This window comes from Artemia sp. Qi Xiang Cuo, chromosome 12 (genome assembly GCF_049724085.1).
Source record: "Artemia sp. Qi Xiang Cuo chromosome 12, ASM4972408v1, whole genome shotgun sequence".
Taxonomy (NCBI): Eukaryota; Metazoa; Arthropoda; class Branchiopoda; order Anostraca; family Artemiidae; genus Artemia; species Artemia sp. Qi Xiang Cuo.
Window position 1 is genome coordinate 49598307 of NC_142805.1, and position 26831 is coordinate 49625137.

At 34.1% G+C, this 26831-nt stretch overlaps 2 protein-coding genes across 6 annotated transcripts in view; one reads left to right on the forward strand and one right to left on the reverse strand.

Moving 5' to 3' along the window:
* The window catches only part of LOC148946218 (tribbles homolog 1-like), a 35921-nt gene extending 13992 nt beyond the window's left edge, over window positions 1–21929 (forward strand). The window contains exons 2-8 of one of the 3 annotated variants that reach the window (XM_089098312.1): window positions 1600–1720; window positions 4911–5179; window positions 9756–9833; window positions 12631–12794; window positions 15896–16024; window positions 17667–17867; window positions 19981–21929. In XM_089098312.1, the coding sequence (XP_088954438.1) occupies window positions 4958–5179; window positions 9756–9833; window positions 12631–12794; window positions 15896–16024; window positions 17667–17867; window positions 19981–20233 (1047 nt within the window). In that variant the 5' untranslated portion in view covers window positions 1600–1720; window positions 4911–4957 and the 3' untranslated portion in view covers window positions 20234–21929. Of the gene's footprint in view, window positions 1–1599; window positions 1721–3576; window positions 3647–4910; window positions 5180–9755; window positions 9834–12630; window positions 12795–15895; window positions 16025–17666; window positions 17868–19980 lie in introns of those variants that run through there. The other 2 variants (XM_089098311.1, XM_089098313.1) reach the window with 2 other exon arrangements.
* A 1050-nt stretch (window positions 21930–22979) lies between these two features.
* The window catches only part of LOC148946219 (compound eye opsin BCRH2-like), an 89386-nt gene continuing 85534 nt past the window's right edge, over window positions 22980–26831 (reverse strand). For 2 of the 3 annotated variants that reach the window (XM_089098309.1, XM_089098308.1), the window contains exons 6-7: window positions 26258–26446; window positions 22981–24069 (exon numbers count right to left, since the gene is read on the reverse strand). In XM_089098309.1, the coding sequence (XP_088954435.1) occupies window positions 23965–24069; window positions 26258–26446 (294 nt within the window). In that variant the 3' untranslated portion in view covers window positions 22981–23964. Of the gene's footprint in view, window positions 24070–26257; window positions 26447–26831 lie in introns of all 3 variants that reach the window. The other variant, XM_089098310.1, reaches the window with a different exon arrangement.

Here is a 26831-nt window from a genome sequence, read left to right on the forward strand (position 1 = left end):
TTGTAAGTTAGGCTCTCGCTAATAAGGTTTTTATAGATAGTGTTTCTGTAAAAAACTTCAAAAAGGGCTAATTCAATTGAAAATTGAAATGGCTTCGACCTTTTTAAAAGTCGAAAGTGATTGGAAGGCAACTAATCCCCTTCCCTCATGCCCATCATTTCCACAATCACATCCAATTAAAATATTAAGATAGCCATTTTTTCATCATAGTTAAAAGTTCTGGGAATTAGGTCTTTAAGGATGACGAACGACCCCCCCCCACAGCCCTCAGGGTAAGGGTTGTTTTTTATGCCCAGGGAGCATATAAGATTTTTAAAGAAAGGGTTGTTCCAGAAATTTCAAAAAGGGTTCATTTGACTGGAAATTGAAAGGGCTAGTGCCCTTTCCATTAGTCAAAAGTGATTGAAGAGGAACTAACCCCCTCTCTCACGCCCACCATTTCCCCAAACACATCCAATCAAAATTTTGGGATAACCATTTTGTTCAACGTAGTTTAAAGTTCTGGAAATTAGGTCTTTGAGGATGAAAACCCCCTTAACCCCTATGACGAGGCTTGAAAGTAATGTTCTGAGGGCATACAAGGTTTTTATAGAAAGTATTGTCGTAGAAACTTCAAAAAGGGCTCAAATTGAAAATGCTAAAGCCCTTTTAATAGTCGAAAGTAATTGGAGGGCAGCTAACCCCCTTGTCACGCCCACCATTTCCCTGAACACATTCAATCAAAATTTAGAGATAGCCATTTTGTTCAACGTAGTTGAAAGGTCCAGAAATTATGTCCAAAGGGTAAAGGTTATAAGTTATGGCCTGGGGGCATATAAGCTTTTTATAAAAAGTGTTGTCTTAGAAACTTCAAAAAGGGCTCATTTGATTGGGAATTAAGAGGGCTAGTACCCTTATTAATAATCAAAATCGATCGGAGGGCGAATGCAATTCCCCCCCCCCACCCCCCTCGCCCATTTCCCCAAACACTTCCGATCAACATTTTGGTATAGCCATTTTGTTGAACATAATTGAAATGTCTGGAAATTCTTTCTTTGAGTATGACACATCCTCCCCCCTCCCCACTGCCCTCCGGGGCAAGGTTGTAAGCTATACCCTAGGGGCAAATAATTTTTTGTAGAAAGTATTGTCGTAAAAACTTCAAAAAGGACTTATTCGATTGGAAATTGAGACGACTATTGCCCTTTTTAACAGTTGAAAGTAATCGGAGAGAGAATCACCCCTCCCACGCCCATCCTTTCCCCAAACCTTTCTGATAAACATATTGATATGGCAATTTTGCTCAACGCAGTTAAAAGGTCTGGAAATTTTGTCTTTGAAGATGACAGCCCTCCCCCATAGCCCTCAGGACAAAGATCGTAAGTTATGTCCTTTGGGTATATAAGGTTTTTGTGGAAAGTTTTGTCATAGAAGCTTCAAAAAAGGCTCATTAGAAAAAAGGCTCATTAGTGGTTCAATACCCTGCAGCGTAGCCATACTTGAGCATGGGCTCAAAACTGGGTGCATAGTTTTTTTTCTTAAAACTTGCAAATTGACATTTCTAGACACAAAACAATCTAAATACGTCACAATTTAATGAATAATTCGTATTTTTCTCAGGATGGTTGAACCGAACCTGTGGTGACGTCATGAGATCAAAAAGAGGATCACATTATCAGTGGTTAGAAGAAAAGGGACAATAAGAATCTATATATGGAAGCCTGCCTCATAACCTTGCCCGGTATATATATCTTATCTCTTTAAACGAGGAATAGTTGTGTATTTATGTATGTATGTATTTATTTATGTATTTGTCTCGAAAACGGCTCCATATCTTTACGTGAAAATTGAAATCATAATTTTCTATGACCTAAAAAACTGACCTGCACAGGTGAGAAGTTTGAGAAAATTCGTTAAGAACCTTAATTTTGAAAAAAAAAGATTCACATGACTGACGTCATATTTATGAATACATTTCAAGGTCATATATACGTCATATTTGCCTCAGTAGTGGTTGTATCTTTTGTTGGGTCTATGATGCAGGAAAAATTAAGCAAGAAACGTATGATTGACAAGAAAAATCATATGATTGACGTCATATTTATGAGCATATTTCACGGGAATAAAATATATCCTCCCCCCCCCCCTCAGGAGTGAATGGACCGTTTTTATATCTATGACGCATGTATCATTACAAAAGGAACATAACTAAATATAAAATACCAAGTATAATTAGTCTATTTACAAAAGGTGTTTTAAGCAGTTTCATAATGCTTAGATGACAAAAGAACAACCTAGACAATCAAATAAGACCAATCCGAGCAGTTAAGATAAAGGGTATTGATAAAATATGTAAGGTAATGATAAACAAAAATGAAGAGGGTATTAGAACATTCAGTTTTCAATCTAATGAACCCCCTCAGAAATTCCTATGAACACCCGTTTATGAGAAGTGTCAAGGGAAAAAACATTGTTGGCCCTTTGTCGTGCCTATTTTGGGGCGAACCAATATTTTCTCCCTTTTCCCTTCTGTATTGGGGTCTCCTTATCCCAAGGACCTAAACATACAAGTTTTGAGCCGATCACGAAAGAATGGGCCCCTTTTCGGGCCCAGTTTTTGGGGGGATGGGGCTTAACCCGTAACTCTTTTGTGTGCATTAGGTTGCTTTTGGCCCGGCGACTTACGGCATTTGGTTTGAAACTGATCCGAGACAAAAGTTATTTTGCCCATTGCTGAGTGCAAAATAAACACCCCCCCTTCCGCAACAAAATGTTTATTCTTTTGACCCAGAGATCGATTCCTGAAAGTTTCAAGGCAACGGCTCACCGAGCATCAGACAAGCTGCGCTTTTCTGTTATAAAGCCTATGTTAAAACTACTAAACATACGACCTTGTACTAGAGGTTGCGGGGTCAGATCATCCCCAAAGGCATATTTATTGGAGCTTTTAACTATTTTGAACAAAATGGATGTTACAAAATTTTTATCAGACGTCTTGGAGGGGGCAATGGGAGCCCAGAGAGCAAAGAAATCCAACATTAGGGGTGTGGTTACCCTTTGATCACTTTTAAAACTCAATTAAAACCCTAGAACTTGAAATTTTGAATCTACTGAACTCGTTCCGAAGACTCTAAGATCGCATCTTATATACGAAGTAGACGGAGAAAAAAGTAAATAGTACATTAAAAGCTTATGGCTCTTTACTTAAGCACCGCTCCCTTTGAAGGAATACTTTCCAGCTCCAGTTCAAAAATTAGTAAAGTAGTAGAGAGAAAAAAAAGAACATTGAAAACAGTAAACTTCCCTCAAAATCTTTTTTGTTTAAGGACTTCAATTTAAAAAAGAAAAATGCTTGAACCGAAGCTACGTCATGAAAAAGGCAATTCCTAAAGGTCATACTACTCCCTTTACATGTTTTTCTCAGATTAGAATCTTTATCCCTTTCAGAGTTGCTAAAAAGCCAATCAGTGGGTCAATCAAATTTTGAAACTCAACTATTTTGACATATTTATTTTTTTTTTGTTTCATAACGGGTAGTTACAAATCTTGTATATCTGGCTTATTTTCATCCCCTTGCACGTCAGTCTCAGTTGTTTGTTTGTGTCTCTACCAAGTTGACTGGATTGTCAGTCAACCAATATTTTCCTGATTACAGAGAAATCAAAATGTAAGTTGTTCGCAAAATTTCTCTTATATATAAAACTCTTGTTTTAATCGGTGATATGCTGCAAGCAAATCTTCTAGAATGTTTCATATGCAGGGGCTCCAAACGGGGGAGGGTTACACTTGCTCTCCCTATATTTTGAACAAAACCTATTTTATCTTCTCTAAGAAAATCTGAACCCCAACCCCCTTCGCTCACATTTTTGTGAATAGTCAACAATGTTTGTGTATCTACCACACATATCACGGAAACACGAGGGCAGATACAGGCCCCTATAGACATACCCAACTTGCAAAATTTATTAACATAACCCGAACTAAAATCAAGTGTTGCATGGTTTTTAAAGTACTTAGAATTAACGTCCGTACTATTGGAAGCAACCAGTACGGTAGCTTCAGTCTATTCTCATAGCCATATTACTAGTGTTGTCTAATTTTTCAGCCAGCGACAAACTTGAAAAGAAACATGCATGTTTTTTCCGGGAGATAACATCCGTAAATGTTGCCCCAAAGTTGTCACCCATAGCCTAGCCTTAGCAATACTTCACGAGGACTTGGCACAATAGGGCTGGTTTGGAATTGTGTTTCTGCTCTATAAACGTAAGAAGTGGCTGTGTGTTGGTATTATTACTACCAATTTTTTTATTACTACCAATATTTCCAATTTCCTCCATTATTTTTTAGGCTTGTTGAAGATTTAGCAAAAGCAGTTATCTCCCATTTATACATGAAATAGAAACTAACTTTACAGCTCACTTATTCTTTAAGGAAAGCAAACTTTGGTATTCTCTCTCTTTTCGTGTGCTTTAAGAATTTCAGGTTGATCATGTTAGTAAAAGTTTACTTAATCAAGTTTACCTATTAAATATCAAATTAAGTTGTTTAATTATAGTCTGTGGATACCCTTCATTTTGCAAGAATTCTTATACTATGCTTGAAGAGTTTAATGTGTATTTCCAAAATTAAGTTTTAAAATATTGCCTTGAGTAAATATCCTTATGCAAACCTTACAAACATCTTCTGTAATACCTTCAATTTAGGGCCTGCAAGATCAAAGACATGGCTGCGAATACTATGTTTGAATCTAAGCCGAAACTGGGTCTATAAACATCACTTAGAAGCATCTTCTTCTGTAACAGAAAAAACACGTATAGGAATTTAGCTTCTCCAATGCACTGTAATAAACCTACCTAAGATCACCTTTAAAGAGAAAATTTAATAATGTTTCTTATTCCAAGGTACTTTTTGATAGTCATTTTCATTTGTAGATTTACCGCTAGCATAAAATCACTCGGAATTTGCAAAGAAGAGGAGAATGTGGCCTTCAGTGGATGATCTTGCTAAGAGCCAGAAGATCTGTTCTGCAACCTTAGAAGTTTCCAAGAGCAAAATTCCAGCTGAAATAGACAAAAAACGAAAGCATAAATCTAAGGTCATCCAGCGACAACCCAGTCACTATCTTGTTGGAGCTGGGATTGAAGGCACTACACTTTTTGAATGTCACGAGAATTTCTCTGAAAAAGACTTCAAATGCCAGGTAGTTGAAATTACTTGCCGAAGTATATTTAAAAATGGGACTGGTAAAATACTATCATGATTTGTAGAGATTGCAATTTTTGGCCGAACTGAGTTATTTGTGGCACACTGTCATAGTGTTTCGGTCTTCTTTGTTCTTTATTGAATAAAAAAAACTTTTTCCACAAAATAAGGTTTTCAAAGTAAAGTAAAGAACTCCATTAAACCAAAAATGAGCAAAAAAAAATCAAATAATCTAACAAGCGTGAAACTACCACAGATCGGCATCGATAAATAAATGAAACCCAAAACGAATAGAAATTACAATAAATAACCGAGTCAAACTCAAAACGAGCAGAAATTAACATAAGTAGGGCTACCCCTATGCCTTCCCAAGGCCAGAACATATTTTGCACTTTACTGAAAAAAATACAAGTGTTTTTACTTTTATAACTTTAATAAATCAAATAATATTAACATTTTGGTTACTAAATATCAGTATATGTATATTAAACTGACAATGCACATTCACTCGTATTTTTTTTCAGCTAAGTGCAAATTATGTTCTGGCCTTGGGAAGGCATAGGGGTTTTGAGCCCTATTCATGTTAATTTCTGCTCGTTTTTGACTCGGTTATTTATTGTAGTTTCTGTTCGGTTTGGGTTTCATTTATTTATCGATGCTGATTTGTGGTAGTTGTACGCTTGGTAGATTATTTGACTTTATTTTTGCTCATTTTTTGTTTAATGGAGTTCTTTACTTTTCTTGGAAAAACGAGTTTTGTGGAAAAAGTTTTTTTTAATTAATTTCTGTTTGTTTTATATTGACACAGTCTTTTCAGGGAAAAAGACAATAATTCTTTAAATCTTTTCGTTTTTTTAAGACTTTATAGTTTGGCCTGCTATTTGTATACTGGGGAAAAATTTTCAGCGATTTTTAACAACATACACCCTTTTAAAAATCAGGACGCAAGTAGTAGTGTTTAATATAGTTTCATACCTCCTCTAGTTGACCTGACATAGAAAACTTGATACCATTCGCAAAAAAATCTGGTTACTTTCTTTAAAGGCTTGGATACGCTTATGCTATTTTGATTTGGTTAAATTTTTAGAGCAAAAGCAGCCCCAAAAGTTTGAACATAATACCCAAAGTCCTTCTTGGGATACTGCTGAGATGCCTTTTTGGGAATTAGCATTAACACAGTGCATTTTGATTTGATCTTAAGGCAACATTTAGTGCTTAAACATAATGGGCAAATGGGAGGATGAGTGTGGGAGGGGGACTAGCTACCCTCCAATCACTTTCGACTATTAAAAAGGCACTAGTCCTTTCAATTTTCAATCGAATGAGCCCTTTTTTAGTTTCTACGACAAAACTTTCTATATACACCTTATATACCCCAAGGGCATAAATTACATCCCTTGCCCTGACGGCTGTGAGGGATTTTTCATCCTCAAAGATCTAATTTCCAGAATTTTCAACTACTTTAAACAAAATGGCTATCTCACAATTTTGATTGGATATGTTTGGGGAAATGGTGGGCTTGAGAGGGGCGTTAGTTGCTCTCCCATCACTTTCAACTATTAAAAAAGGCACTAGCCTTTTCAATTTCCAATCAAATGAGGCCTTTTGAAATTTCTGCGACAACGCTTTCAATGAAAACCTTATATGCCCCCAGGGCATAACTTACAACCCTTGCCCTAAGGGGGGAAGGGTGTTGTCATCCTCAAAGACTTAATTTCCAGAACTTTCAACTACGTTGAATAAATTTACTATCTCAAAATTAAGTTTAATTAAGACTATTAAAAAGGGCACTAGCTCTTTAAATTTCCAATCGAACGAACCTTTTTTGATGTTTCTACGACAACGTTTTTATAAAAACCATATATTCCCCCAGGGCATAACTTACAACCCTTGACCTGAGGGCTGTGAGAGAGTGTCCTGCTCAAAAACATAATTTCTATCTGTAAATCAAGTACGCTGAACAAAATGGCTATCTCAAAATTTTGGTTGGATGTGTTTTAGGAAATGGTGGGTGTGGAAGGGGTGTTAGTTTCCTTCCAATCCCTATTGATTATTAAAAAGGGCACAAGCCACTTCAATTTCCAATTCAATGAGCACTTTTCAAAGTTTCTACGAAAACTTCTTCGATTCGAAGTGCCCTGGTATAAGACCAAGAAACCAAAAAAAAAAAAAAAAAAAAAAAAAAAAATAAAAAAAAAAATAATACATTGTGCCAACATCTTTCTTTACTTAGGCAGGCCTATAATCATGCCAATGATTTAGATTCTGCTTCTATATTTGTACTTTTAGTTGATAGTAAATACAGTATAGCTATTTCATCATATATATAGACTATTTATATAATTTTCTATTGCTCTTTAAATATAGTGGCCAAGAATGGGTGCTGATGCTAGTTGCTGTTTTATTAAGTTTAGTTACGTTTGATACCCTGTATAAAATTCCAATGGATAGAAATTAAACAGCACCTTTGTCACTCCATGCAATATGAATTAGTTACATGCTTAGCTTCAGTGTAACGATGCAGGTTCATATAAATCATATTTTGTTAATTCCTCAACTGTTGACAATCCCATTCAAAACTATAAAATGATTTTAAACCAAATAAACCAAACGTAGTTCTGTTTATGTTTGTTTTACTCAGAACTTACCGAAAAAAAAAATTATTTTACAAAGAGTTACACGGAAAAGATTGACCTTGCATTTAACCGCTAATTTTATACATTTCTAACCGAAAGTAGGGGATTCAGTTTCAGCTTTGAGAGGCTAAAGCTGAAAATTTTAAAATTTGATTCGTTTTGTTATTGAATATCCACTAATAACGAAAAATCAGCACTAATATGTAACACCCACGCATTTTGGTACATTAGTTCAATTGTCGAAAGGAAAATCCTTCTAAATTCAGCAACAATTCGATTAAGTATCCACCGGATTGTTTGAAACTCTATTATTTACTAACCAACTAAATCAACCTCCCATAGTTTTCAAGGTCTAAGTTACGCCAAAGACTTAATCTGAATCGTCATAAGCCACAAAACAAAATAAAAACTTTGAATAATATTTAAGATAATGAAAGCACACTTTTGCATAAATATATAAAGCTAGAGTTTTTGAAATTTGATGGTGGCCAAGTTAAAGGCAAGTTACTAAAAATTTTGAAAATATATTTAGCAAAGGGTATGTGCCTAGGTACTTTAGGGATAGTTTAAATTTTTCCCCTTTATGAGAAAGGAGGAAATGGTAGAAAATTTTACCTTGTTGCAGCGCAATCAGTAGCACCAATGGGAGGGGGGGGGGGTAGGTTTGTGCAGTTGCTCCTTTGATTGTTGCCCCTCCATAAATATTGAAAATAACTTATTGGTATTTTAATTGATAACCACTAGGTTTACCCTCCTAGATTTCGGAAACACCTTCGCCCCTGATACATTTTCGTGAATTAGCACCCCTTGGTGCAATTTTCTTGTGAGTTAAAAATGGCGCTTGAACTTTTAATTTCCGTTTAAATGAGCCCTCTCCAATATTCTAGAATGAATGGTTTGATATGGTCTCCTGGAGAAAAGAAGGAAAATTGATGTAATAACATACGCATCTGAAAGCATGATTCTTAAAAAAAAAAAAAAAAATATAAAAAAAATTAAAAAAAAATTAGTATTTTTGTATGAAGGGACTTTTAACCACTAAAATAGGATCTTTTGTTATGCTTAACTTGACGGTATTATGCTCATGAAGATCCTCCATTTCTGGGGATGTTTCCCCCCTTAGTCTAAAATTAGATAAATTTTCCCAGTGTCATAAATTTTGATGTGTAGCTTTAAACGTAATTAATATCTCATAATTAAAAATCTCATAAGAATCCGATGATTTTATGTAAATATGAAAAAAAAAAATTTTGGCAAATCCTATTCTTATTAGTTTATCGGCTTCAATCTAACATCTAGAATAGATGAAACTGCTCATGAATGATAGATCGCGATACCTTTGTTTTCTAGCGTGGATGATCTAAATAGAAGCCATATGTTATTAGTTTTAGGCTCCCATGGTAAACCGTGCTTCAATTACAGTTCTGTAAACCATATTCTTAGCAGTTTAGTAGCTTCAATCAAAATCCAGGATAAATGAAGCTGCTCATAGACGATAGATGGCAGCAAATGTGTTTCCCCAATGTCGATGAAATGGATAGAAGCCAGACATTACTAGTTTTAACGATCTCTGGTAGCAAGGCTTCTGCTATTGTGCATAGAAAATGGATTAAACTGATCAAAGTCAACTTAGACCCAAATAAAAGCACGAGTTTTAATTGAAACTGATTTAAACTACAAAGAACTGCAAAAAAACTAAAACATAATAACGTAAAAAGAAAAATATTATCTCGTGAATTTTTCACCTTGTCTTCATAAAAAAGAAATAAAGCTCTATTAGAGAATGTGAAAAGAGCAGCGAAATGTCCTCTAAAGACCAAACTTATTTTCTTTTAACAATAAAATATTATAGCTTTAATTCATATTTGCTTGTCTTATTTTAACTTTTAATCCTCTGAGATTTTGATATTATTTATATATTTTTGATTATTTCCTTAGAAAGTTATCCTGAAACAAGTATCGATGTTGGATGTGGAATTAACAACGAAAAATGCTTATTCTAAGGCTAATAAAGAAGTTAGTTGTTATTTATTCACCCTATAGTTTTTTTCTAGGCTTGTAAAACTGAACTAAGAAAAATACCTTATGAAAAATTGTTTAAAAAACCAACCTTTTTTCGCTTTTCAGGCAATGTCAAACATATTAGAGATACTGTACAAAACATGAAATAGATCGATTTTACCTTTGTATATATATTATTAATATTAATTATTTTATCATTTTGCATTGAAAGCCATTTAAATAAGCATCAATATTAGAATGACTTATTTGGCTGAACATAAATTTCTAGGGATATAGGGTCATAGCAAATGCTTATGTCAATAAACATATGAGCACATGGAAAGAAAGGAAAGAAGGTACAAAAAATAAGGAAAAAAAGTTTGTAATAAATTGTTTTATAATTAATTTTTTTCCCTTCAATTTGTTGTCGAGACGCCCCCTGACTCCTTATTCCTCTTCTTTTTTTTTTATCAAAAATAGACCAGAAAAATAGGTAATATGTTATGTTACTCAACATTTTTTTTAGACTAACCATAAGTCCTTTTTGAGCTAAAGGTAATATTTGGTGAAAACCATAATTTATACTTGAATTATCTTTGTTTTCTGTAAATGGTTCCTCGAATGTAAATAATTAGTTGTCACTGAAATGAAAAAAAAACTGTATAAGTTGCTAATTTTAACATTTTGTTGTAGTCTTAATTAATCTCATTTAAAGCTGAGACCAAATAATAATGAGAAAAACCTCTATATACTTTATAAGTATGCTTTTCTATTCTTTTTATACTTCTATGTATAAAATTGACGTCTAGATTTTGAAAAATTTTAAACGTTTGTATTTTTCCTCCTTTGGTGGCAATTAAGAGTGGCTAGAATTTTTTAAAGTGGGTGTTAATTCAAAACGGTTTAAGTTATAAGAGAGCAATTGTATACAAGAGGGAGGACAACCGGAAATTAATTTCAGGGTATGGGACTCTAATTATTCACCTATAGTTTGAGCAAAGTATTTTACTACCAAGACGCGTTGAAAACAACCACTCAACACTCTATGTTCTAGTGACTAATAGAGCAAAGAAAAGCGGACACAGTCTTTCGGCATACTAAAGGTATTTAAATATCTCAAGAGCCACATCAAAGAGTGGAAACCTGGTTGGATAGATCAATCGAATGTCTTCACCTATGGGGGCTCGAGTATAAGTTTGCAGTTTAACAGAAAATAGCACACAACATTTTTTAATTAACGGCAGGTGGTTTAGCTCTTCGTACTAGTTTTTTCCTCAATGAAAATCAGAGTTTTCCTCACAGGTGTTAAACAGTACTCATGGGTGAATTTTTATGTTTTTAATTACCTTTTTTTTCATAGAAACTCATTGTTACTGAAGTTGTGTTAGTTTATGAAGATGGAAATCAAGAACAAAGAAAATTTCTTGGCAACTCAAAAAATATTAGTTTTCTATTTCCTTAAGTGTTGGATACTTTATTCTGTCCGTAGGCGTCGCTATAACTTTTTTTCTAAGAGGTGAGAGGGTGACCAGCTGGTTAGATGGGGGAGGTGTATTTTCCGTTTCCCATCAAAATGAACTTCATCTCTGCCATTAAGTATTTTCCGGCAGGTTAATGGGTATTTTCCCCTAGATGCACCACCAACGACTATGTTGTCATTCTGTAGTGAGGAATTTGGACATTCTAATTTAGGTACGAAGTTTTCCTGTTACTTTTGTTGCAGAAATTTTCACTGTATCTGTACTGGTATGAAGGTACAAGGGAAGAACCTAGGGCCCACAAAACCGAGGGCTAAATTGATAATAAACTCCTAGTTAATATCGGCTGCTCCAAAAGCCTAAAAGTACCTCGAGAGTCAAGTAATAAAAACATTTGCAACGGAAAAAATTACCCAATGTAGTTAGCTTTGACGAGCTTTTTATAGAGGTCATAGAGCCTTTTTCACTTGGCAGTGCCTTGGTCGGGAAGCCAGTCTAGATAAGTAACCCGATGATATGAAACAATAGAAGCACCCCGCACGGACTGAATGGTGGAAAATAATAGTATTTTATAAGCAGATTATCTGAATATAATACTTAGAAGAGTTTGAGCATATAAATAATTAATACGTTAAGCTAGTTTATTTTTTTTTTTCATCTCGTTCTCATATTTTTTTTTGTATGATTTCAGTACTACACAGTGGCATTTCTGGCCTCTTGTGCATCCGGGGCAAAATTTTCATTAGTGTCCTCCCCACTGTCTCCGAAAAATTTTCAAGCCATTTTTTTTTACAGTGCCATGGATCTCGAGTTAACTCTTAAACGTTCCAGCCAACATGGGATGCGATGCCTATTTGTCAACACTTCCGTGAGGGTTGGGCGGAGTTATTCGGGACAAGTGAGAGTTGAATTTTTAGTGTTAATTCTCATTAGTCTTGCAAATAATGACACAAAAACACAAAAAAATGGGCCGAAAACTTGTGGGACATATCAGTTTCTTTAGTTCATAAACTATATATAAAAAAATTCGGTTTTGCTTGTTTGATGGGAAAAGAGAATCGCGTGACTTTTTTGGGCAAACACGCCCCCTTAGGTTAGTGAGAAATAGGTTCAAAATTTCACAGAGTAGCCTCTGTAAAATGCTACAAACAAAGAAGAAAAATTTTCCGGAAAATTATGTGTATGCACAAGTAAGGCAAAATAAGAAATATTGCTGCAGGCAAAGGAGTTATTATCAGAGACACAGTCACGCATTCTAACGACAAGCAATGCACAAGACCCTACGACAAATTGTCATTTTCGCACAATTTCTTATGTCCTATTTTTAATTTCAGAAAATTAACTTTCCGAATGGGATGGGACAACTGGAAGCTCATGTAAGGATTGCCAAATCTATTCACATTGCTTTTCCTGTTGACGTGTTCCTGGATGCAGATATAAGATACCTTATATTTGAAAAAGGTCATGGAAATATGCATACTCACATTAAAGATCTGAAGTAAGAAAAAACATATATATTCATTTTTCTTTCTTGATAAAACTAACAAAAAAATAAAACCATGTTTGGAAAGTTTTAGAAAAAATCTAAATAAACAAAAATAGTTATTATAATAAATTCATAACACTAATTCCAAGCTCTATATTTTTTCCGCTAAATCTGTTGATCATATTTATTATTTAGGTCTCCCTATAGGATCACAAATCAAACACGCTCGGAACCTTCTCGTAGATCACCTTAAAAGACACTTGACCTCCTGTAAGCTGCGCTTTAATCACAAAATTTTTGTAAGCCTTTTCCATGCTGTTACCCTTCCTAAAATACTTTACGCTGCCCGCTTCTATAAATTTCTTTCTAACCCGGAAAAAAATTAATCCGTTCCTACTATTTTAGATTTAGCTAAATACCTTCTCCGTTTTCCAAGTTGGACAAGCAACTCCTTTCTCGTTAGAAGTTATGGAGTTACCGATCCAACCACTGCGTTTGAAAATTTAATGTGTAGACACAATTGAGGAATAATAAATCACGAATGAAAAGCCATTTTATGCATATAATATAACTGAAATTCACTTAATAATAGTAATTCGTATTCTGTTTGCTGCTGTTTGGTTGTTTTTGTTTTCTTTTTGTTGTTTGTTTTTTGTTTTTTTTCTCTTTTTGTTTTTTATGTGTCTGTCCGTATTTTTATGTATAACGGTTTATCAATAAATAATAACAATAATAATTACAACATCCGTTATTTTGGCATAAGAAAAAACAGTTTTTCATGTAAATTCGTGTACAGATTATACTGTTGCGAGGGATTTAAGAGGGGATTTTAATATTTATTATTGTTTACTGTTATTTTAGTCTTTTATAAATGTTATTTTAGGTTTAAAGCCCTTTATGCTCCTTAAAGTGGGAAACATTTATTATGTGTTTTGAATATGAACAATTTTGAATGAGTGAATCCATTCATTTTCTTTCCAAAATACGAGACATTAATTTATACGTAGAATAGATGAAACTGTACTAAAAAAATCTCAAGTCTGCTCTTATACAATAGACCTTTCCACAAATTCTCGGATGACTTTGGAACTTAGATTAATTTTTTAGAAGAAGTATGATTCGCTGTGCATGAAAAATTTGAAAATAATAATTAAGGTACCTGTAATTCAACAACATGAGTGCTGTTTTTAAATATTGACTAAATTTCTTTCAATAATATTCTGTTTTTTAAATCCAATATCAGTTGAAATTTTCCCAGTATTTTCTATCTTAATTTCACGACAATTTATGATTCTTCTTGGAAATGACGGCCAAATCGAGAATTGTGGGAAAGTCTGTTTATATACGGTAGAAAATACAGATAAACAATAAATAACTACTCATTTATCTACTATGCTTGCATATTTTTAGAAAAACCCCGAACAAGAGGTGTAGAGGCGAGAATTGTGCGGATTGAAAAGTGATAGGGTAACAATGAAATTTCTGAACGCTGAAATAGATTCTTCAGCATAAAATGTCTATAAATTGCCCGAAAAACACTTGAAGATAAATAATTTTGATATCTTTAGAAACAATACATTACTTCCTCTTTTGAATTATTACTTTTTCAAATTTCTCTTGTCATTTGCAAATGTCAATATTGTCAATTTGTGAATGGCACTCGGTAGGGTAGTTAAAATCGTGTGGACTGATTTAAATGTTAAGTCAGTGATGATTCTGCTCTGATGATTCAGTCAGTGATGATTCAGTCAGTGATGAGAAGACCATTGATTGCCTACTATTTGTCAACTAAGATCCTTATGAAAGTTCATTATAAACACTTTGGTTCGCTTACCTAGTAAGAAATAAAGAAAGTCTCGAAATTTGAAAAACTGCTAACAAACAAATTTTTGATCATAATAGTTTTTCATGGAGTTTAATTTTATTTCTTTGTACTTCTATTTTCTAAATTAATTTTACATAAATAACGTAACATACCTTATGCGTTTCTGAAACTCTGTCAAGACTTGATGACCTATGACTTATTAAAAAAAATTACTTTAATTAAGGGCACGATTCAAAAAGCATTAGGCAGGTTGATTATTTCAATAATACTTGAAACGCATTTTCTATTACATTTGGTTTGGAATAAATGACAAATTTTCTCCAACTTATAATTCCAGCATGTGCCTTAACCCCTTGTTAATTTTTGCTGTATTGATTCTTTTTGGTAAAGTTTATATTTCGCCTTACACTTTGGACATGTGAGTCAACAAAACGACATTTACAGGAAAATGGAGTGCTAATCTGCTTGACTGTTCTTATTCAAAGCCATTTTTTCAATTAACGCGTATAACACTTGATTATAAACTCAAAATCTTCTATCAACGGGTTAAAGTTTTTTCCGAATATATCGTGTTCTCCAATACTTAGAAACGTTTGTTGTTTTGGAATTCGACATTTCCCTTTTGTCACTCATAAAAAAAAAAAATATGAAGTGTGTTTTTCGATATCAAATTATATTAGCTAGATCTTGGATTTCTAGAACATTTTTTGCACAAGAAAATCCTCGTTATTAATAGTAAAAAAAAGCAGAAGAAAAGAAAGGTATGTTTAAGTTAACCTACTTTCTTATGAGATTTATTTCTCATCCAACCTGCCTTAAGAATAGGCCACTTTACAATTTGCTTTGGCGGGACAGCATTAATCTAAAACTTAAAAGGTTCAAAAATGAAGCTTTAATTCGTGCTTTAATGAATACTTATTCTAAAAAGAGCACAATTTCAAAATCGTCTAAAAGTATATAAAACAATCCCTAAAACTTGTATTTAGCTCATTACTACAGCCAGACTGTTCGGACTATGCATAAAAAATACTGGTTGAAAATTTACTCGTCTCACAATTGTCTGTCTGTTCTGTTTCGTGTCGCAGAATACGGCATCAGATGCTGCTACATTTTTCTCTACAACACTGTCAGCTGATTATTTATTAAGTAGGCTGTAATAAGAGTTCAGTTAGAAACTTCTTTTGAAACTTGGAGTGCCCTCAATATGCGCTTATTATTTTGTTTTCTATTTGTCTCTGAGCAAGGGAGTGCCATAAGGTTATACTTATTTGCTTTAATCGTTTTCCAGGTTCTTATCAGAAGAAGCAGCCAAAGCTCTCTTCTTCCAAATGGTTAAGGCTGTTGAGGACTGTCATTCAGCAGGAATCATTCTTAATGACATGAAATTGAGACGTTTTATATTTTCTAACTCTCAAAAGTAAGATATTTTTTGTTTCTAATCGTCCGTAGTATCACCATGTTTCTAAATTACTGAAATATGTTTTATTAAACGCTGCTAAAAAAATAAAATATTTAGTTCCAATGGTGTCAAAATTATTCCTATCCAAGAAGTAAAAAAAAAGTTGTTCTTCTTTTTTAAGTAGATAAAAGTTTTCAAATGAGAACCTGGGAAATTCGGATTTTTTTTATCTTTTTTCATTCATTGTCTCGATTAGACGTTTCATCTGTTACTTATATAGTTTTATATTTTCATTCTATCTATAAGTGGGAAGGCTGTCTCGTCTATGAAATTGATGACCGATGGGTTCGTTATGAATGAGATGGGAGGTCGTTTTTTTTTGTCGCACTATGAAAAATACAGTACGAAAAAAAATGTTAGTAATTATCATCGTCCATCACAATATGTATACATAAAGCACTAAACTCAAACTTGAGCTTACTTGAGGGAGAAGGGAGGCACACAACCCGGTGACTTTTCTTGAGGATCGGAGAGGTTGAGCCAAGGGTTTTCCGGGGAGAAAAAAAGACATTTAATTGTATTTGGGTAATTTATCCGTTTTGGTATATATTTAAGGAGTCTATTAATCTTACAGTGTCCTTGGTTCTCCTATCCCCTTCTGAATAACAGCCCCAAAACGATAGCATAGGCTTTGACCTCTTGTACGACTATTACAAATTAAATATTTTTAGAAATTTACTTTTAATGTCTAGGGTCCCAAAAATTTGTCCAAAGTTCCATATAGTTTTCAAAGAGATGTTGACATTCATGCTTTAAAAAATGATACTAAGAAATTTTGGTACTTGTTAATTATTCAGAATACACTCAAGTTTTTGATCTGAATGTAAGATCTGGAAAAAAATGGTTTCACAGCCACAAAGAAAAGTGATGGGTGACAGAATGCATTGAACTTATATATTTGCACATTAGGTGTGGGGGTGTTTGTAAAGTATTTGGACAGTGTGAAGTTAGAAAACAATTCTTACTGTATAACATGTAGAATAATTGTAGCTAACACATTTTGCATGCAGAACAGCTATACTTTACCTGAACAACCACACACAATATTATACGAATAATTGTAGTAATCCTACTAAGCCTAACAAATACATAAACTACATTTCACAAGAGGATATGAAAAAAACAATCAAAACATGTAAATTTACCTAAACCTTCTAAAAGAGAAAAAAAAAGCTGAAAAAGAGAGCAACTGAAGACCATACAAACGTGAAAAACTTCAGTACTTGTTAATTATTCAGATCAGACTCAAGTTCTTGATCTGAATATAAGATCTGAGGAAACCGGTAACTTTTTTTCTAATAATTTCTAATAATTTTTTTTCTTTTTTTCTGTTTAGAGCTAGAGCTTAATGAATAACTATTTTTTTGTTTTTTTTTTTTGTCTTCTAATAAATTTGTCCTCACTCAAATACCCAAGGACCTTGAACATGCACTGGTCCCTCTCCTAGGGTTCTCTGAAAGTATGTAATAAAAACTGATATTTAAACTCTTATTGAATGGAATTTACGTCTAAACTGCTAGTTTTTAAGTTATGTACATTTTATTTTAAAAAGGTTGCTGTTGAGATGTATAGTGTATATAATTTGATTACATTATTTTAGGACGAGTCTATGTATAGAAAATCTAGACGGGTGCAGTTTGTTGCAACCTGGTGAGAGTGACGATAAGGGGTATACAAAGAAATCTAATCCCTTCTACATTTCACCCGAAGCCATAAGAAGTGGAAAGTCTGGTCATTATAAGGGAAAGCCATCAGATGTTTGGAGCCTAGGCATTATACTGTACACAATGCTCTGTGGAAAGTAAGTACCTTCTAATGGGTGGTTTAGTACGTGTTAAAGGGCCTCAACTCCGTTTTATGACGTTTTCCGATTTATTTTTACTCCATCGACATGACGTCTTCCATGTGCTACCAGTAACATAGCCGTCACTAACACCTTTTGGTAGATTAGCAAAAATATTTTCATATCAAGCATCAGCCAATTTATTTCAGAGCTTACTGAAGTTATTTTAGGAGTTACAAAATATTATTTTCTTTCCACAGCCACGGTGAGCCAGATCCACTTGCCTTTATTTTCTTTCACCGATATCAGCTTTTAAAGAGAAGTCTCGATATTTGAGGTTTATCTTGCCGTGAAATGTTTGATTTTCCGAGAAGCCTAAGGCTGTAACTTGCTCCAAATTTTTTATGTTACCTTATTACCCTACTTTTTCTTTAACTCTATTTATGGTATTTTCTAGAGTCTCGTCTAGTGACGATGAAATCCGTTTGTTTTTTAATTATCAACTTGGGGGGGGTGAATAAAGATTTGAGAGCCATAGCTGATCAAATCAAAGTTTAAAGAAATTTGATAAAAAGAGTTTCAACAATAAAAACATTTAGGGTTCTTAATTACTGAAAACCCTAAGCAGAGCCCTTGAGGTAAGAATAGAGAATGCAGTCCCAAAAGAATCTTAAAAACTTTAATTTTCTGTTTTTTTCTCCATATGTTAGTTGCAGATGCTCGGCTTGGGCATGTAATTTTCTAATATGTTTTCAAAGAATAAAAAAAAAACTTCAAAATAAACCTATAAAAATATTGTCAAATTATGATGATTCTGATGATTGCTCAGACCCTCTTGCTAACGAGTCATCTCATGGAAATTTACTCGGGAGGGGGGGGGCAAGATCTGATTTTCAAAGTCATGGGAAGAGGAAAATATGTTTTTTTTCCGAGTTTTCATTGAAAATATAAAAAACACTTTTCAATGAAAATCCCACTAGAAAATGCATTTTTGAAATTTTAGGGGAATGCCTTCTTCCCACAATTAATGCCTTTAACCTCTCGAAGAAATGAATAAATAGGGGTTCTGCAGTCTTATACTACTTGCGGTTTTACAAATACTCAATTTATACGAGCAAATATGTAACAGGTTCTAAATCAGTACAGAAAATTCAGAATATTAGAGCTCATAAGCTTAGAATCAGTACTTGGATATCTTTTGCCATTATGGTCCTCAAATTTGGAATTTATTGTTGAACTATGTGAAAAAATACTCTTAGTCCTCCACCGTTCATGTCTCGGGCAAATAAGTTCTTTATATCTCGGGAAAAATTTTGGTGAGTAAATCATTCTTGGTTGTCATCGTATTAAAAAAAAAAAATAAACATTTTAGGTAGTCATATAACCTAATCCTTGTGTTTGAGTATTCTGGTAATTGCCTTTCATGGTAGACGAAATGAGTATAGTGTTTGATTTTATCTATGAAAGTATGTTTATCTAAAACAGAATGTCATTTAGAAATAATTTAAAGTTACTACCAATGCTGCTCGTTGCAGCCAATGGATGGCTTAAGTAATTGCAGATTGCGGTTCCTGATTCGGGAAACTCCAGAATTGCAATCATTAACAAACTAGGGGACACAAATTTTCTTTTTTCTATTTCTCCTTTTAAGAAATCTGTAAGTTAACAACATGTTATTCTGCAACAACTTATTAAGAATCAACTATACATTGACTCTTGTCAAGACTAGTGCCATTTAAGGACACGTTCCCTTATTTCATTACCATAAATATAATCAACAAGACAAATTCCATAGAATACAATTTTAGAATTTCCATAAGAAAATCCAAAGATAGTCAACCTTCCATTAAAAAAAGATTTATTTTAAATTTATTTTAGATCCATCAGTAAACTTCGTGCTTTTTTATATGAGTTGCCAATAGAGCCGCTGGCCACCAACCAGTTAAAATGGTAAGGAAAAGGGAGACACCATACCTCATTTACATAGCTCATCAGCTTCCAAACGATTATAACTAACTATGTTAGGTGTGCCTCAAGGATTTTATTATAGTCGATGCGTACATCCCTCGTGCAGTTTTTTCCACGCTGACCAAGATATAATCACATATTATTGATCATTTATCTTATTTAGGTATCCCTTCCAAGATTCCAATCCTGTAACATTGTTGTCAAAAATTATAATTGGAAAGTATGCAGCTTCATCAGAAATGTCTTATGCTGCAAGATGCTTGATAAGCAAGATGTTAACCAAAGACCCAAATGAACGTTTAACGGCAAGAGAAATTCTACGCCACACTTGGTTTGATCAACAAGAAAATTTCAAAAGGATCGAATTGAAAATTAAAATAGAAGATGGCATCCAGCTTGTTCCTAATTTGTCTTGAAATTGGCGAACCTTTAACTACAATTTCTTTTCTTCCTTTGAAATTTTAAGTAGCTGCACTAGTGCTTAAGGTTCTGCCCATACGAGCTAGATGGCTATGGCAATACCCTGAAATTCTATTTCTTAAGAAAATTTTCACTTCTTTCAAAAACATTGTGTAAAAAAAAGAAAAAATCTAAGGAAGATTTCTTCACAATTTATTGCTCCAAAAGTGTGTTTATGTGGATAGTTTTATAGGTACTTAACAGGGGAAAAGTATATAAATGTCTTTTTAGATTAAAACTAATTGGTCTGTTGTAATTTTATTCAACAGGGCTCATAGTTCAAGTGCATGCCTAGTTTACCTTTTTTATCAGTCAAATATATAACCTCTTTTCTTCATCTTCAAGTTTGCGTTAAAACAAATCTCTACGGCAGTATTGGAGTCTTTTAGCTTGAAGAGACTGCATACAGCTCTAACTTACATAAGTTTTCTGTCAAGCCTTGTACATGTTATTTTGGTTGTAAATAGCCTTGATAACTTCAGTTTAAATGGTTCATTTTTTAAATGACAGAGTAATTACTTACGATAATGAAACCACTTCAACTTTTTTTTGTTCTTACTAGCAGAATCTTTATATCAAAAATCATGATGACCAATTTCCTCTAAGCGTTATAATAGCACACACACACATTTTTTAAAAATTTGCAAATTGCCAAGAATCTTGAGAATCAGACCTGAATAGCAGAAATATTTTGTACTAATTGACCGCCAACAGGGAGGAGCGTAAAGCTCAGTCGCAAAGAAACGTGTCACAAGATCCTTTTTGACTTATATAGCCAAAATATGTGAATTTGTAGAGTTTTTTTGTTTTGTTCTTTTTTAGCAAAATCGCAATCAATGCAGAAAAAAAGTGAACAGCCTGGTTACGATTTAGTGGTCATCAGCTACAAGTATAATCAAACCTATGAAAAAAAAAGTGAAAGCTGGGCATTCTCTGTACATGTAACCCAAAGCGACCAAATCAAAACTTGTGCAATCGAGCAAGAGCAGGGCATTGCCCACATAGGTAACCCTAAGTACCCCCGCCACCCATAAAAATATTTTGGATAAGTATTATAAACGTTATTTTGACCTCAAAAGCCACTTTTCTAAGACTTAATATCCTTTTGAAGACTTCATGATCCCTCCCCTCTATGGGTCTTGACCGTCTGAGTCCATGGAGAAGAAGATGATCTACTTTACAAGAATGCAAACCTGCGAATCAAAGACTGATAAATGTACAAATAAAAACATACGAATATACTCGACCAAGAAGGACGAAGGATGAGGAAACTTTGGCGGATTTAAAAAACACAAACATTCGCACGGCAGTGCTAGTTGGACAAGGTTCTAAGTGACAAGAATGTCATCATTTTTATTTGGGAGGCTGGTATAAGTACTTTGAAAAAAAACCTCTCTAGTGTTTCTTCGACACAAGTAGAATATTAATATATTTGGTGCTGAAACTTAAGGACAACCTTAATATACTGAGAACTTTTGCAATTTAAACAGTCGGTTTCCGACAATCAGGGAGAGTATGCATTTTTTTCTGTTTTATGCCTGAAGACAAGTTAGTATTATGTACAGTTTAAAGAGATTGCATGCATTTAGTTGCTTTTATTAAAAAAGGACGAATTTTATGCGTAGTTTGGTAGGTAATACTCTGTTTTGCCTCACGGCTGAGGGTTTGACTTGAAAATTCCCGGATGTTTTGGAGAAAGGAGGAGAGGTATGTACTGTGTTTCAAGGAAGAGGGCAAAATATGTTTTCTTTGTACCTTACAAAACAAACTTACGCTACCCTTCATGGCCTAATATGACTATTTTTTTTTTCTTTTTTCACCAAAAGGGTAATCATAGGTTTACGTTAAGGCTCCCATTTAAAGGATTCAATAGACCGATTTTTAGTAATGTCGTCCACATAAGACGGTTCCAAGTGATAGTATAATTTCTACCAAAGCCGTTCCTTAAGTGCGCAGTGAAAGGTCTCTGTATGGTTGCCTTGCTACCTTGGAAAATGGTAGTAATAGTCAGGTTCCACCTGCCCAACGAGCTGAAGAACAATAAGTTCATCGTAAATAAGGCCAGAAACACTTAGTGCGATAGCCCTACTAGCGATATTCTAGATACTGAGCAAAATAATTCAAAAATAATTTTTTGAAGATAGACAACCATTAATACCACATTAAATCCCTTACTTAGAGTTCGTAACATGTCTATTGGTGTCAAAACACGCTCTTTCTTGAATCTTGGCAAATGGTGTTAATAGTGGTGATTTTTAGGAGCCCTACCAAAAGCAGGCAATAATTCAGCAATAAGCGCAAACTAAGGCTTGTTGAGAGGGATGACCAAGATTGAGGACAATAGGTATAGAACGAAGAATGAAACCCAGGTTTCTTTTGCAGATTGACTAGACCCAATCAGTGTGTTCATCCCAAGACAAATCTAATGAGAAAATATTCCTTACAGACAAAAATTTCCAACTCTCTAAACAGCTTCATTTTTAAAGATGCAGTCAGAATGTCAATATGGGACCTCTCATCGAGCGCCTGTGAGATAAACGCAGCTCTGTGTCTATGTCCTAGATAAGAGGGCTTAACCCAAAAAAGTATGATTGTGCTATGACCCCCTCTTTGTGTATATTATTTGCCCTTGACTGACAATAAAACCTAATCACTCACTCGGACTATCTGTCTTGGCTGGTAAATTGAAAAAATGGAGGTAACCTTTATTGACAAATGCTATAATGTAAGTTGCCTGCGAGCTCTTTATTAAGGGCTTATGCCAGATTTACCTCTCTTACTAATTTTTATTTGGTTAAGGTACTTGGCATGTAATACTGCATATATTGTATAAATCAGTGAATTTGACAATTTAATAAACGTATAAATAGGTTTAAACTATTACAATAGGCCGCACGAAAAGTGAAATATACGATGAACAAAGTATTGATCTTAATTCATGCACATGACTTGATACAGTAACAATAGTTGATACAGTGCTTGGTATTGATGCCGAAGTATCAATACTTAAACCGATACAATCGTATCGAGTATCGCTACTCGATATTTTCTGGTAACATCCATGACCACTTGATACATTGAACAAGAAATACAGGTGTTCCACTTCGTTAAGGTGTATTGACCTTGATTTCTATTTCTTGCTATACCATTTGGCATCTCTTGGTATATACTGAGAATAAATTTTCTCAAAACCAGACAACTTCAGCTTTTATACGGAATTTTTTTTTATTCCATGGGCTGTGCATGAGCTAAAATCAATAGGAAGGCTTCCGAAATAAGCATAATTTTCACGTACGTTATTAATACACCATTTAAGTGGCGTATTAAGTTTTCTTATGTCCGATTTCTAATGCTCTTGAAAGTGCTATTCACTTTTGAGACCAACGCTAAAAAAAAAAAAAATGTAACAGAAAAAATTTAATTCTAAGAAAACAAGTCCTTTTTCTATTTTTTATAAATTAAAATTTGACCGTTTAAAGAAAAAAAGTTTAAACTACAGAATAAAAAAATTAAAAACTTTATAATTTTTTCATCTGCGCCATCTATCAAGTATATTTGAAAAATAGCGTCGGAGAAATGCGGTGAAATTTTATTTCGGAAACCCCTTTAATTTTGTGATATGTCGCAAGCTCCACGTGTTTTTTTCTGTGTGTGACTCTATTGCTCTGGACTACGTCAGCTCGATCTTCTAGGCCTTTTCTGTATGTTCAGTCTTAACCGATTCATCATCCGATTGCTTTTTCTTCTTTTCCTTCGCTGCAATACATATCCAAGGATACATCTCCTTCAGGCACTGTAAAAGACAGAAAACACAAACTTACAAATTACAAAATCGGTAATGCCTAAATGCAATCATAACACAGGAAGCAATTCAAAAAGATAATGATTATGGCAATAAATGTGTTATTTATTTGTATTTTTCTGCATTTTCCAACGGTCACAGGGCTTTGTCGCCATTAATTCATTGATTAAACCTTCCATTCATGTAACAACAACATGTATTTCAAAATAACCCCTGTTTATTCATTTAATACAGTGTAATCTAATGGAAAGTAATGTAAACTGTGTTTTCATCCCGTGCATTGCACACCTAGGCCTACTCTAATGAAAAAAACATGAGATATTTCAAGAAAGCTCTGTCAAATAAAGGATCCCTACTTCACCACTTTATAAGGTCAATAAAAGTTACTCTAGGTTTACACAAATAATGGTTGCAGCGGTAGCTGCAATCTAGCAAAGGACAAACCACGGTTCATAGTAACAAAAAAAAACTGTTTTAGAAAAACTGACAATGAGAAAAAGTTTCCATTTTTAGTTTTAATTTAAAAACCTTTTTACTCAAGATAAGGTTTTTAAAGAAAATTAAAGAGCTACATTAAACCAAAATTGAGCAGAAACAAGGTAAAATAACTTTCCAAGCGTAAAATTACCACAAATCACCGTCAAAAAATAATTGAAACCTCAAAACATAAATTACAAATGAGTAGGGCTGATGACCACCCCCTCTCATGCTATCTAAAGACCAGAACATAATTTGCAATTTACTGACAACAAACTGTATTTGAAATGTTTTCATTTTTTGAACATTTAAAAATGGTCAAAAAAGACCCACAAATTAAAAAAAAAAATAAATTAGCATGCTGACCAATGGTCTGCGTAGCGCAGGTATGGACCCCCTGATTCTCTGCCTTCACCCAGGAGTGCAATGTGTGGTTGGGGGCAAATCATTTGACGTTTCTCGTTTTCCCTCCAGATTTGCCCATCTACCCAGTTGGAGCTGGGTCGACTCTTAGCTGATCTTACAGTCACACCGCTGACCTCAATTCCAAACCAATAACTAGCGACATCAGGACTCGAGGCCCCTCCTCCCAAACAAAGGATTTCAGGTCTAGCGCGCCAACCCTTCGACTAGGACGGCTCTCACAAACTTAGCAAATGATAAAAAAGAAGCGACAAAAATACAAGTCGGTGAGTAAAGAAAAACAAGTTAAAATTACTTTTGCTATTATTAAGGGCCTAGAATGAAAGATACTCTTCTAACTAGGGCACAGGAGCTTTTTATGCTCCCCCTCCCTTTTTAAGGAGTATCCAGGCTCTTTGGAAAGACTACCAACCAAAGGCAAATTTTGAATAGGCCCATCACAACTTTATATGCAGTACTTCATCATTTTAATACTTTGAATATTCTCTTTGTATTTCGATATGGACTCGAAAGAGGGACGTATGAAGGCGTTGAGGAGTCTATGGAATTTGCCAGAAAATGGACGCTTTTGTTGCTAGATTAAAATTTAATACGATTTAGCTGTTGATTTTCCTCTGATCAGTCTAACTTTCGCTGATGTCAGGTGCCTCGAGCTTTAATGTTCGTTTTGGTGTAAATGTGTTGACACGCGTACGTTTCGCCTTAAAATGTTTTGTTTTTCTCTTTCATTCCTCTTTCCGCATTCTGTAGAGTGGGTTTCATTAAATTATTAATGTATGCCTAACATTTTTTTTTTCATCATTTCTAAGGAAAATCACCTCCCTTCTAAGGAAAATCCTGGCTATTTGGATACCTGCCAAAGTGAAATATTGAATATACCCATCATAACATACATGTAGTACTTTATTTTTTTATTAGTGTAAAATCAGGCACATCACTCGAACGACAGCCTGGGGGGTCTTCCCTCCAAGGTTTAAAAAAAATACAAACATGTGTTTGACACAGGATGATGGGAGGAGTGCTGTTCTAATGCTGGCAAGAAGACGGGGTCCTCTACAGTCTTGATAGAAAAGCCTCGAGGGATTTGTAGTCTCTTGCCCGCACACCACCTCCTAAATATAAATTTAAGTATCCTCTTGTAGTTTTAATGCGTTTTCCATTATAAATGTCATTCTTTGTTTATTAAAGGAAATAAAATCTGTCAATTCAGAATGTGCAGCCGATTAATATTCAACAAATTTTCCTGTTTACAATATGCATCATTCTTGATCTTCCTTACCTCTCTGTATCTTGGATGGGAGATAGCATAGACAAGCGGATTGTAAGCACATGACGTCTTCGCAAGCATAGAGGGTAAGCTTGTCACAAGTGGTGTTACGACTGCAGGGTCCGCAAAAAGTCCTAAGTTGGTAATGACCGCAAAAGGAGTCCATGCAAGAACCCAAAGTGAGACTGTCGTCACCGATACCTATAAATAAGATTAGATTTGGTTAAATTTGAGGTGACTAAGGACATATTTTTCATTTCTAGAAGGGGGGGGGGTAATTCCACTTTATTCTTCTAGAAATACACGTATTTTTATAGTTTTAGGCTTTCTTGATGCTTTTTTTGACAATTTTCTGGTGAAGATAAAACACGATATTCTAGCAAATAAAAAATAAAAAAAGCTCACCTATAACTTAACAATATAATTTATTTTCTCTTAAGTTCATGGACAAGGTAGCAGCTTTATATACTTTCATTTTATATTAATAAGTTTATTGTTGAGAAAAATACGCACTTAAGCAAGAAAAAATTTCAAATAGAAATTCAATACCCCTTTTTTCAAATACTGTTGAAAATTTTGATTGCAA